The sequence below is a fragment of the Cetorhinus maximus genome, chromosome 20 (assembly GCF_964194155.1).
Source record: "Cetorhinus maximus chromosome 20, sCetMax3.hap1.1, whole genome shotgun sequence".
NCBI lineage: Eukaryota > Metazoa > Chordata > Chondrichthyes > Lamniformes > Cetorhinidae > Cetorhinus > Cetorhinus maximus.
In genome coordinates, this window is record NC_135898.1 from 92,609,658 (window position 1) to 92,623,443 (window position 13,786).

The window sequence follows — 13,786 nt, forward strand, 5'->3', positions numbered from 1 at the left end:
TTGAGTGAAACCTTTGGCGAGAAAGTGAAAACTATGGTTTCATGATGTTTGCTTTCTCTTTCTCCACCGTTTCCTCTTCCTCCTCCCCAAATTTATGCTGAGGTAGATTCCATAGGTATCTCTCACACCCATCTAGTGCTTTTTCTGAGATCCAATAATTTAGTATTAGGATTCAATCTGGTGCCTTCTAGTCATTTCAGTCAGAGCTGCAGCAGTCAATGCATTCACCCAATAAACCTCTGAGGAACTTCCATGTTTTAGTTTCAATGATAAACTTCCAAAGCAACTCATTGGATATGAAGAGCTTTCTGAGAGGTATGATAAAGCTCTAGGTAAGTGCAGGTCTCTCTTTATCTCCACCTTTGCCTTTAAGGCCATTCCCAAAAGCTGCCTCTTTGGCTGTTCTTTTGGCCACTCCGTAATTTCAATCTGTCATCCCACATCCAGTCCCTCATCACTCTCCCCCACCTCTTTAAAGTGCCCTGCACTCCTGTGAACTGTGTTCTTTAAGTGCATTTTGTTTAGCTTTCAAAGGTTCCAGTTAACTCACAAGACCTAAAATGATTTGTACGCCAACAAAGCTGAGATTTTCATTTTCTAATTGCTATTAAATTGAATCAACCTACAAGCATTTTTGCATTGGCAATCTGTCAAAGCAGAGCTGAATAGATGTATTTAAGAAGAAGCTAGATAAGTGCATGAGATAGAAAGGATTGTATAATAGGATGAGAAGATGTAAGATGGGAGGAGATTCGTATAGGGCTTAAAGAACAGCATTGACCTGTTGGGCTGAGTGGCCTGTTTCTGTGCTGAAAATTCTCTGCTATTTTAACTTGCACTCTGGTTGCTGGTGGCGGGATTTGCAAGTTTCCAACTGGTTAAGCTAAAAAAAGCAGCCACTGCAGTGAAAATAAAACCTGTCAACCTGTATTGAACATCTTGCTAACCTGCCTGTTGCATTGACACAGGGAGATGTTCCGAGGACCAGTTTACAGATGGAATTTGGAGACGGTACTGCAGTGACCTACTCTAACCTCAGCTCAGTCGAAGGAGGGATCAGACACATCTACAAGCACGGTGGAATCTATCGCGTCATCGCTCAAGCATGGAACAGCCTGGGAAACACCCAGGCCACCCTCTTCCTACATGTAACGTGTAGGTCTATATGATAAAGATAAAACCCTGTAATAGAAAGCGAAAATGCTAGAAATACGTAGCAATGTCAGCATATTGTTTAAAGGCTGGTCTAGACTAATTAGGCCTAAATAAGTGGCCTATTTCTGTGCTTTGGGTTCCATATGCTGAATTTTATGTGCCCCCCTGTAGGTGTGTTTCCCGGTGGGGGGGGGGCATGTAAAATGGCGTTGGTGCCAATCCCACCACCTTCCCGCTCACCCCCACAATATGGTGGAGGGGGGGGTGGGTGGGGGGGTGCAGTTGGCTGGGGCGGGCACCAAATCCGGCACATTTGACCATTTAAGGGTCAACTAGGCATGTTATCAAGCCTGCTTGACCCTAATTATATGCTGCCTGTGCCTTAATGTGTTTGACATGGGCAGCAGGGCAGGAGTGGGAAGCCCGATTTTTAATGGTTAAAGGGCAGGAAGGAAAGTGGGGGGGTTGCTCTTCAGGTCGGGGCTGCCCTTTGCTGATCATGGGGCAGCCCTCCTTAGACTGAACCCACCCTTCCTTCCTACCCGCTCCATCTCTTAAACCCACCCTCTCCTCCCCCACCTGCCCTTGTCCCTAACCCTCTCTAACCCTCCTGGCCCAAGACCCCGGAATTACCTGCCCTGGGGATCCTAGGCCTTGGCTCCTCTCTCCAGCTGCAGCCCCGGGACTGATGGATGGCTATTAATTGGTCAATCGGATTGCAAGGCAGCTCCAGAGGGCGGGACTTCCACCCCATTGAGGGGCGGAAGACCCACTGGACCCTTGTTAACGAGCCCCAGGGCTGCTCGGTGTTTTGTCAGTCGCCGTCTGCCCCTCCGTATTATTCAGCCCCATATAACTCTAGAACTTGGCAATCTTGTTATTCTCACCCGTTTACTTTTCCTTCCATTCTGGATCCTTTTCCTTTTTCCGATACTTTTTCAAAATGGCTCACCTGTGACATTATAGAGTAAGGCACTTTACGTCTATCCAGCTCCAGCTTTTCAAAGTCTCCTTGGAGCCTGTTAATCCCAAACTGCATCGTTACGCAAGTAGTTAGGACATGTTTTCAACTCAAGATTTGCCTCTTTGCCATGCCCCATCCCAAAACATGAAGCTGCCTTTTGTCTTCCTGACACTAGCTGACCTATGCACCACCAGCGTTTTCTGTTTTTAGCTTAGGTTATTAATACGGGTTTATTTGTGGAATTAAACAGCTGTAGCTGTGAAGCATGAGGAGAAAAAGAGTATGGCTTCTTTAGACACTTGAATAGCGGAAACGCAGCCATACGTTTGCGTACAATTTCACACGGTTCAGACGCTTGGGGAAAGAGCAAATTCAGGTTGTTACTGAAGCCAACCTTTCCTGGGTAGTTGGAGATAGAGGAACCGAACCTGGGATGCAAGAAACCTGTGTGTCTATTTGCCGAGCTGGCAATGTAAATACTGTGCAGCACCCAGAACGTTACCTCCCCCACCTAAATAGAAATAAGCCCCAGCTTTTAAAGTTCTCGCGAATGCTCTCCACCCTGAATGTCTTTTTCCCTTCACCAGATTCTGGCAACCTTGCTGTACATTTCTAATATTCTCTGCTTTTGTTCCAGTAATCTTCATTTCTCCCTTTGATACAGGTTTGAATATGTTTCTGTCCTGTGTTCTAAACCAGTTGATTGTGAGAGGATAATATTCCTTCATTGTGATTTAACTTATAGAAGATTGCAGAGCAGAAACTTAGCCCTTTGGGTAACTGGAACAACGGACTGAATTTAATTACCACCCCCACCCCCCCACCACCACCCCGGGATATTTGAAGGTGGGGGGGTGTGTGCTCATAAACTAAAATGGGTGGCCTGCCTGTTGCCTTCCTGCCCACCCGACCTGTCTCCCATACAAGGGTGAGCGTGGAAGGCATCAGGCAGTCCTCCTGTCCTTGGGTCAATGGAGGCCCTTAAGTGACCAATTAAAGGCCAGTTAAGGGCCTCATTCTGCCTCCGCTGCTGTAGTACATGCAGCTGGGGAAGGAGGGCAGCACAGCAGCTTTCACTGTGCGGGCTGCTGTCGGGCATGAAGGGAGGCACCTCCTTTGGAGGGGGGGGGTTCACCTGAGTCATTCGAGGCACCACCTTACCCCCCACACCCCCCACAAGAACATACCCCACCCTTAAGCCTTCCCGCCAGGCTCTAAGACCTGCACCCCACACCTATCCTGTCTCATCATACACCACCCCTCCCCCCCTTTAAGCCTTCCACCAGCCCCCACCATCTCCCCTCATTGGGGTCTGCCAGCTTGCAAGACAGACCCATCCAAAATTCCTGGAGTTACCTGAAGTCCCGACACTACTTCTTCAGGCACTGCCTGTAGTCCCAGCAATGGCCACTACTCGAATCTAGTGCTGTTGGGACTACAGAGCTGCCAGCCAATCCGATTGGTCAGTAGCTCTCGAGGGTGGGACATCCTCCCAGATGGGGGTGGAAGCCCCACTCTGAATCAATCAGAATATTGCTGAGGGGCAATCGGGTTTTGGGTGAGAGGGCTGACCTTGGGCTTTTCGGTCGGGGGGATGGGGAATACATCCCTCCCCCATAAAATCCAGCCCAGCAATTCAGCTTTGAGGTAAAATAAATTCATGAATTGCTATCAGATTTTGTTTTAAAATATGCATTTCACGCTTTAAAGATGGTGGTGTGTACCATTGTGCTCGGAGTGCATGTGCTTGGGCAGTTAAGATCTCGGATGTGGGTTCAGGCTCAAATGTACCTACATTAGTCGGCTCATAACATCAAGCAGAAATGGAGGGACTTTTTAACAAAGAGGGAGGGAAAATATAGAACTATGGGCAGGATTTTGCCCTCGGTGGGCGAGCGGGCCCCACCGGTTCGGCGGAGGGCGGACAGCCGACTCCCGCCACCGAAACGGGGCCTGCCGCCATTTTGAGTGGGCGGGCCAATTAAGGCCCGGCCAGCGGGCTGCCCAACGGGAAGCGCTTCCTGTGCGGGGGTGGGGGGGGTGGCGGGGGGAGGGAATCCCCATCTGTCAAAGTCCGCTCTTTCGCGCATGCACATGAAAGAGCGCACTCCTCCCTAAGGCAAAGTCCTGTCTCAAGGAGATTAATGGCAGGTAAGTAAAGTCTAAAAATAGATAAATATTGAAATTATTAACATGTCCCGCGTCATTTTCCCCTCGGTGAGCCGGTCCCGCCCCCAAATTGCTGAGGGGAAAATCCTGCCCAATGACTGGACCAAAAGCAATCTGGGCAGAGAACGTAGAAATTGCTAGAAAAAGAAAAACCAAATCCACCTATTTCACCTTCTATCATCCAGATAGTCACACAACACAATGATAATCGACTACTGCCATGAAGATGTGCTTTAGGCTAAATAATGATGTTTAATCTATCAGCTGGAAACCTGAATAGAACTTTTAAAAGCACAGAAACTGAAGTGATTTGAGCACAGCCCAAGATGGCTAACCCCAATTTGCATTACTATACTATCCACATTCCAATTCATTGGATTGCAGTCAGTCTGTTTGCAAAATCCATCAAAGACAATGACTTCAGGGGAATGTGAAGAACTGATATCTCCTGTCTCATTTCCAAAGCATCTATAGCAATTATCTGAGGTATTCAACTAGTGGAGATGGGCCATTAACACTAATCACTTGGGAAATGGGACCCTGGCTAAGTTCGCTTTCAGACATGAACTAATCTAGTCCTTTGCATTACACAAACAATATTTCTTTTTTTGAAACCCTCTGGCAGTTGGAGAAGGAGGGTGACATGACAAGCCAATTCTTTGTATGTTTTAAGCACATGTTTTCTCAGAAAAACTGAGGACAAGCAGCTTAGGGAGAAGATCTATGTGGGGTCCTTCCTGCCTACCTTTTTCTCCATCCTACCTGTCCTGTTTCCTGACTGTGATCATCCATGAACGCCTCTGCTGCAGACAAAGATTTCTTAAAAGAATCCAACCCAGTACTACCTTCTCCCGAAGAACAACTGTCTTTAAATTGGAAACATCGAGGCCATTGAATGCAACCTGAAGCCAACCAAGTCACCAAACTACAGAATGTATATACTTCTACTCTTTTTTAATGGACTCAACCTTGACCAACTTATCCTTCCTCATTCTGTAGTCTGTAATTGTTTGTATGTGAACTTCATTTGAGCGTGTGTGTGTGCTCATGTGTGTGTGTGTGTGTATGTGTGCGTGTGTGTGTGTAAGTCTTTGTATTTTATGATGTTACCTAGATCGGTTTAAGAATAATAAAGCTAACCTCCTTCTTTGTTAAACTCAAGAAAACCTGTCCTATTGGTTCTTTTATGATCACAGCACACAAACAGTTAACTACTCACTGAATTGGCAAATATATCTTTTCAATGAAAAAACCTGTTGCAGTCAAATGAGGAGAGGGCAAAGAGGGGAACCATCTGACCCTTCCTCACCAGGTTGTAACACTAAGCTTAGCTATCAATCTCTCTCAATTATTCACCAACAGACTCAAACATGAGGTAAGGAAATCATTCACACACACACATACACACACACACATACAGACACACACCCTTCTTCACAGAATAACACAATATTCCCCAAAAATATTTTAAAAATAAAATCCATTCTCACCTTATCTTTGCTGCTGATCTGAGTTTCTTGGTAAACGGTTTAAACCAACATATGCCATTCACCACTAGGACTTGGGTTTCAATCCAGCTTAGATTTGTGAAATGGAGTCTTACTGTGCCTGTAAGGTTGTGACTCTAAATGGCTTTGAACAGTCTCCTACAGATTGCAGACCAATAGTGGAACATGTCACTAAATTGGGGTCTGGCTAAGACTGGCCATCTAATTGACCTGTGCAAGAAGTGGAAAAATCGTACCATAGTGATGGCCTTCTGAAGTGGTGATTAAGTCACTTTTCTGTGGTAGAGTAGAGGGAGCCTTGCTCTGCCCCTGGCTGTATAATGCCTCACCTAAAAATGCGTGATTGGGATTGTAAGTGAAAGTGTTCTAAGGGACTGTGGAGTGGCTTCCTCTGCTCTGGAGATTATAGCCAAGAGCCCCTGCTGCTGGGACAGGCAATATCATGTATTCCTAAGCATGTACCAGCTGTAGTCTCAGGGAACCTACTGATATGTACACATCTCAGACGCTGATCCTACCACGTACTTCTGTTCCTCATTATATACAACAAGAGATTGATACTAAAATAGGCAACAGCAAAAAATTTTTGGCAGATAGTTTTGCTGAAAACAATGAAGGGGAAAATGGATAAAGCAGTCATTCTGATTTTCTGTGCTGCATTCTATTTTTGATTTTATTTACCCTTCAAAATACAGACACCAATTGGCTCTTTAAATTTCCCTAGTTTCCCCTGTGACATGTCAGTAAGACATGAACGAAATTCTAAACTGTGGCAATCAAACTTCATTCCCTTTGTTGATTTAAAAATGGACTTTGCTGAACTAAAGGATGGCTGCTAGAGGTCACGTGACTCACAAGATTGGGCACAGTTTCTGGAAATTTCCAAAAGCAGTTACAAGGACAAAGAATTCCGCCCTCATCCTTGTGGAATCTCACACCTCATTGTAAGAACCCATTATAATCCACAACACCAGAAGACTATGACAAAGAGAGAGATATTGAAACTCGTTATACCTGCAGAGGTGCTAACAGCCACCATCACACACCTGCGACTGTCAGGGTCCATTTCAAAAAGAATCTATGGAACAAAATTGATGTCATTTGCATCTTTATAAGCTTAATATTTTAGCAGAGTCCAAGGGTCTACCAAGGCAATAACTACATGGAACAGGATCATTAATATGGATAATGACTCTTTCAGAGGCTAATGACTGGGACATTATGAGCCCATAAAACAAAAGCCAGGTCCAAACACCAGATAAACATCCCTTTATGAAATCATTGTGGAAGAAGGAGGTCACATGTCTTGAGTGACTGTTTTGAAATATCTATATTCAGTTAAGAACTCAGAAACAAGAAGTCTGTGATTTACCTCCAAGCTGCAAGGCCAACAGCAGGACTCCAGGTTGACCAAGCAACCTACAACACGTCTCAGCCCCTCGAAGCCTGTTTATCTGGAAGACTCTGGCTATCGCCTGCTAAGCAGACCAAGTCCATGTACAGCAATCTCATCTTGCTGCATCACCATCCACTTCAAAGGGACTCTCAGCTGCTACTTTCTGCCAGGAACCCACTGGAACTGAAACTGGAACGTCTACATGAAGGAACACCACCCCGCGCCCTGGACTTTGACTTTCTGTATTCTGGAAATCACGTGAGCTGTTACCAATTTCTCTGTTTTTTCTTTCACTGTTTAGTCATTCATAGTTGTAAAACTCCTCTTTTCTATCCCCCTTAATGTTTATTCGCGCGCGCGTGTGTGAAGTTGCAATCATCCGCCCGGGTTTGAATGTGTGAATAAACTAACCTCCTGGTTTATTCATGAAGAGAGTTTGCTACTAGTCACTTTAAAAAATGGACTTCACAAACTGGAGGGTTTGGGGAAACATGCCACAGCCAATTAAAAACGCCTCCGCTTATGGACAGACGGCAGGAGGAAGAAGGAGCTCAGTTTTGCCTCTCCCTCCTGTCCGTAACACCTGTTTTACTTTTTTTTCAGAAGTGCAATATCTAAACTTTGCTTTATTTATTTGCTGATGTGCAGAACTTCTAATGTCATAGCATACAAAATAAGCTGGACACAGCTTGATGTTTGATGTTAATGACAACTGAGTGAATGGATCATTACTTCATAACAAAGGTGTCGGTGACTTTCTATCTAATTTGCTGAAGTGTTGTGCTGAAAGCAGGTGGTGTTTACCTTCTTAAGCACTTGAAGAGGGAAAACACATTAATTTTCTATCATTATCAATCTTTATGAATTTGACTGGACTTCTCCTCCTTTGCAGATTGGAAGTCAGATTGTTTAATGGCAAGGGTTGCTTTCATCCTGATCTGACTTCCTATAAAATCATGCAGGCTCTGGTGAAAATGGCAGATTTGTTGATGCCGTGGTTAGTAGTGAGTTACAGAGTGTGGTTTTAACCTTCTTCCTCTCCCCCCTGCCTCCACTCCTATTCCCTCCTTTGACTCATCCTGGTCTGCCAATGTCGACAATTCTCACATTCTTCACCCAAACGCAGTGACTTTGGTGGGCTATTCAACACAGATGGCATCACAGTGAGCCCAAACATCCCCTGGCCCAATACTGCACTGGGATCTATACCAACAGTAATCCTAGAGTCATAGGGCAGAATTTTAACGTCGGCGAGCGGGGGGTGGGGCCCGCTCGCCGATGTGTAAAATGACGCGGGAAGATGTCGGGCGGAACCCCCGACGTCATCCCGCCCCATTTAAATTTTCAGGAAGGTGGGAGCGCAGCAAAATCAGCTGTGGGCCTGCCGACCTGTCAATGGCCACTTGAGGCCATTGACAGGATCAATTAACCAATTAAAGGACCTGCTCGTCCAACCTTAAGGTTGGTGGGTCGGCCAGGAGCCCCGGCGGCAAATAGAGAAAACATGAAACCTCATCCAGCGGCGGGATGAGATTTCATGTAGGGATTTTAAAAATTGTAATTAAGTTGTTTTGTAAATTATGAACATGTCCCAGCTCATGTGTCATTGTCCTGAGGCTGCATTTAGCGGTGCGGCCCTGCTCCCCAGTGGCGATCGGCCCCACGCCCGCCCACCATTGGGTCAGGTCCGCCCGCCCGACAAACGGAAAATTCTGCCCATTGAGTCATAATGGCACAGAAGGAGGCCATTCTGCCCATCAAGCCCATATCGACTCTCCTTAGAGCAATCCGGCCACTCCCATTCCCCTGCTCTATCCCCATCGCCCTGCAAGTCTATTTCCCTCACGTGCCCCATCCACTTTCCTTTTGAAATTATTGATTGTTTCCGCTTCCACTACCCCCATCGACTGGGAGTTCCACATCACGACCACTCGCTGTGTAAAAAAAAAAAAATGTTCCCTCACATCCTCCAGCATTCTCTTGCCCAAAAACTTAAATCTGTGTCTCCTGGTCCTTGAACCATCAACTAATGGGAACAGCTTTTCTTTGTCTACAATATCTAAACCTGTTATTATCCTGTACACCTCTATCAGAATCACAGAATCACACAGTGCAGAAGAGGCCCTTCGGCCCATCGAGTCTGCACCGACACGTGAGAAACACCTGACCTACCTACCTAATCCCATTGACCAGCACTTGGCCCATAACCTTGAATGTTATGACGTGCCAAGTGCTCATCCAGGTACTTTTTAAAGGATGTGAGGCAATCCGCCCCCACCACCCTCCCAGGCAGCGCATTCCAGACTGTCACCACCCTCTGGGTAAAAAAGTTTTTCCTCACATTCCCCCCCTAAACCTCCTGCCCCTCACCTTGAACTTATGTCATTGTGTTATGATTAGAAATGGGAACACCCCCCCCACCCCCACCCCCTGCCAAGTGTCATCCCTTCATAATCAAGGTGTGGTGAAGGCATTCGGAATTACCCAACTAGGTCAATCCAACCTTAGGACTTCTTCCTGACCTGATCAGCTCAATACAGCGTAAGGCAGTGTCCAAAAAGCGCTGTGGGTGATGTACGGGTTAGCTATAAGAGGTCTAATTACTGCAATAGGTAAGTGCAGAGCCTGGCACGGTATGTTCCTTTAAGATAAAGGAGGGTAGGTGATAATTAGGGCCCCTCCACTGTGTCATCTGTTAAATGGAATAACGAGGCAGCATTAATATTTAGATAAAAGCAAACTACTGCAGATGCTGGAAATCTGAAACAAAAACAAAAATTGCTGGAAAAACTCAGCAGGTCTGACAGCATCTGTGGAGAGAGAGAAACAGTTAACGTTTTGAGTCCGTATGACTCTTCTTCAGAACTAAAGAGAAGTAAAAATGTGGTTTAAAGTGCATTAATATTTAAATTGCATTTGACTGATGTAATTTGTCAGCCTGTGTTGTGTGTTATAAGCTAGATAGACCTGTTAACCTGTGAATCTGATTAAATGTTATTTGATTTTGCCGCTGACAATCTCTTAATTTTGAGCAGATTTGGATAGAGTTTTTAAACATGTTCTGAAATAAAATCATGATTGTATTTAAATCCGGCGGAATAAATCACTCCTTTACTGAGCACACCACGTGCCTATTATTATGTGGGGATCATGGCTTGGTGAGTTTGCACATTGTTTTAACATTTCTGTTACCTGGGTTTGAATCCAGTCCAGATTAATAGAAATGAACACCTCTTCTCTCTTAATGCGGGTAAACATTCTGCACAAAATGATTTGGGGTAGTTTTCATCTGACACGAGTTCCCGGAACAAAACTTGCCATGACTGGTTTGCGTTGTATAAAATGGCGGGGGCAATATTCCCCCGAGTTTCTGCCAATGCTCCACGGTAACATTAGTGGGGAACCAGTGATCAAGAGCGGGAAGCTGGTGCAACCTCCGCCCTAACCCTGGCCCTAGCTTTGCCTGTCACTTTATAAGGCAAGCATCATTCAGAAGGGGGCAGGGCCATCAGGAGCTCCCACGCCAGAGGCTTAGTCAAGACTCAGCATATCTAGGGTTGTCAGTATTTGAGGTCATTGGCAGCCATGTCTTTAACTGCCTAGGCCGTAAGCTCTAGAATTCCCCCCTGCCTCTCTCCCTCTCCCTTCTCCTTTAAGATGCTCGTTAAAACATGCTTCCCCTCTTCCAATATCTCCTTATATGGCTTGGTACTGTGTCAAAGGTGCTATAAAGCACAAGACTTTGTTGTTGTGAGTGTTACAAGCCTCCAAATAGATGCTTGTCAGTCCCCATGTGGGCGATCAGGGAAGCAACCTGGGCCAAGGAGGAAAGGGACCAATCCCTTACCAATTTCCCCACCACCGCCAATAAGACAGCTGCTTGGGTGTTTGGGGGGGTTGAGGGAGGGGTGGTCAGTGCCAGAGAAGTATCTATGGTGGTATTTGTGCTCACCTGCCCCATGCTGAGTAGGTTCTCTCTCTCGCTGAGGACTTGGGGTGGGAGCTCCTGGCAGCTGGTTCTACCCCCTCCGGAATGATATTTGCCTTATACGTGACAGGCAATGGGTTAGGGTGGAGGTTGCCCATTGTTTTCCCACCAATGTTACAGGGGGACGTTGGCAGAACCTCGGACAAACCTCCTGCCATTTTATTCAGCACAAACAAATCATGAGACGTTTTTGTGCCACAAATTCACGTCCGATGGAAACTGTCATTTCAGGTGGCAACACTAAACTGCCAGGATTGCAGCTCCCAAAGAATCTCAGTCCCTCAGTCTCGCTGAGAAGAGACTGCAGGAATAGACAGTTTAGGAAATGGGAACTGTCACCCTGCTCGCCTGGAGGGCCTGCTTCGGAACGAGAGCTGGGGGGATTGCAGCATAGGGGTATTTACTTTCCGACTAGCTGTTGTGGTGTTTGATATCTGTCAAAAACAAAGAGAAAATGCTTGACAATGCACAGCAGAACTGCAAACCTCTGCAAAGAGGCTGAGTAGCTTCATGATTCAGGGAGTCAATTTTGTCTCTAAGTTGACTCCCTGAAACATGAAACTACTCAGCCTCTTGGCAGAGGTTGGCAGACCTGCTGTGCATTCCTAAAATTGGCAGTGATTTTAAGTTAACTTCTCTCAGCTTCACGAACATAAGATACACCACACCAAAAAAAAGGGGCAATATTCTGATTACTTTTAGTGATACTACATTGACTTCCGATTGCTGTTGTAAAACTTGGTGCAGAATAAATGAGAGGATCTTAAGATATTCTGTCTTCTTCCCCTCCACGCCCCAGGTCCGATTGAGCACGTGCACTTAACTTTACCGCATGTTGCAATCACCAACCAGGAGGTGAATATGACGGCAGTGGTGTGGCCCAGTACCGCTGGAACACTCACCTATTTCTGGTGGCTTGAAAACAAGACCGAGGTTAGTCAACATGACTGTGAGTTTCAGCACCAGCACATGGTTACCTAACAATTAGATAGCAGTCAAATTTCACCACAACTGTCTGTTACCTTAGGAATTCGCTACCTCACAGAACTGTGGTTGCTCAGTCATTGATTTTATTCTTGAATGTACTCAATAGTTTTTTAGATGGACACTGACGTATCAAGGACCAAGGTGATAGAACAGGAAAGTGGAGCTGAGGTAGAAGATCGGCCCTGGTATTAATGAATGGAGATGCAGGCTCAAGGGGTTGTACGACCTGTTCCTATTCTAACTCCTCTTTCTTAGTTACCTGATCGAATAGGAGTTATTTTACTGGACGAGAACCCTGAGGCCTGGACTATCGATCCAGAGACATTAGTTCAAATCCCACCATGATGGCTGGGGAATTTGAATTCAGCCAATTAAATTAACCCGGAATAAAAAGCCAGTCTCACTAATGGTGACCATGAAACCACCAGATTGTCATAAAAACCCATCTAGTTCACTAATGTCAATTAGGGAAGGAAACCTGCCTTACTTCTCTGACCTGGTCTGTATGTGACTCCAGATCCACAACAATGTGGATGACTTTAAAATGGTCTAGCAAGTCGCTCAGGTGTACCAAAATGGCAATGCTTGCAGCTGTTCCAGAGGTTGACTCACCACCAATCATTGGAGGGCAATTAGGGCTGGGCAATAATTGCTGGATCAGCAAAGCTCACATCTCATGGAAGAATAAAATAACAACATTTCTTAGGGCAGAGGCTATTGTACCATTGGAAAAGGATTTGAATAAGGATATAAGAAAAAAAATATAGAAGACAAGAGGGGGAAAAAGGGCAGAAGAATCGGAATTAGGGTAGACAGTCCCGGCTATCATCCAAACTGATTGTAAAATGGCAGAGACTTATTCTTCTATTCTCTGCTTCACTCCAGCCGTGGTCCTGCCGCTTCATTATTTGTCCCTAATATTAACACCACTAGCCAAAGGCACCCTGTCCAGTCTGTGTACGAGCATCCAGTACCACATTTGATTCAGCAAATTGCCTATACATTTTTATGAGGGGTATTTGGAAGGACTCTCTCCATTGACCCTGTCAGTTATCCAATGTGTATAAATGTGTGTGTGTGTGTGTTTGTGTGTGTGTGCACGCGCGCGTCTGTCTGTCATTCAGGCTGAAAACAGATGTAAAAGCTTCTCTATAGAAATAAGATTTGGCAACCAAAGGAAGATTGGCTTTTCAAATAGGTCAAACTCTAACTTTAAATTTTATGTAATTCACTCACACTGCTTGCAACAGTTATAAATTGGAAAAGAGAGCCATTGTGATATTGTACCAATAACAGTAAATGGCCTACTATGGTATTATTGGCTTTAGTATGTTAACATCTACCTTACTTTATGCTTCACTGGCATAGATCAGCTAGTGGTGTTCTCTTCAATTTCTGTTCCATTATGCTGAGCTTTCTCATTTCTTGTTGTTTATTCCAGCCCATCATTACCCTAGAGGAGAACACCTCCTTTACATTCTCTACAGAGGGGATAAATAGCGTCACAGTACAGGTGTCTGCTGGGAATTCCATTCTACAAGACATAAAGAGCATAGCTGTATTTGGTGAGAGGAAAGCACACTGTTTTATAGATACCATTATAGAGTAGAGCGAAACTT

The 13,786-nt window shown here is 45.3% G+C and overlaps 1 protein-coding gene across 1 annotated transcript in view; it reads left to right on the forward strand.

The window, feature by feature from the left end:
* LOC144694615 (VPS10 domain-containing receptor SorCS1-like) overlaps positions 1–13,786 on the forward strand; it is a 776,365-nt gene that overhangs the window by 740,142 nt on the left and 22,437 nt on the right. Inside the window, exons 19-21 of the mRNA XM_078565215.1 lie at positions 969–1,155; positions 11,980–12,113; positions 13,609–13,732. Coding sequence (XP_078421341.1) covers positions 969–1,155; positions 11,980–12,113; positions 13,609–13,732 — 445 coding nt within the window. The remainder of the gene's footprint in view (positions 1–968; positions 1,156–11,979; positions 12,114–13,608; positions 13,733–13,786) is intronic.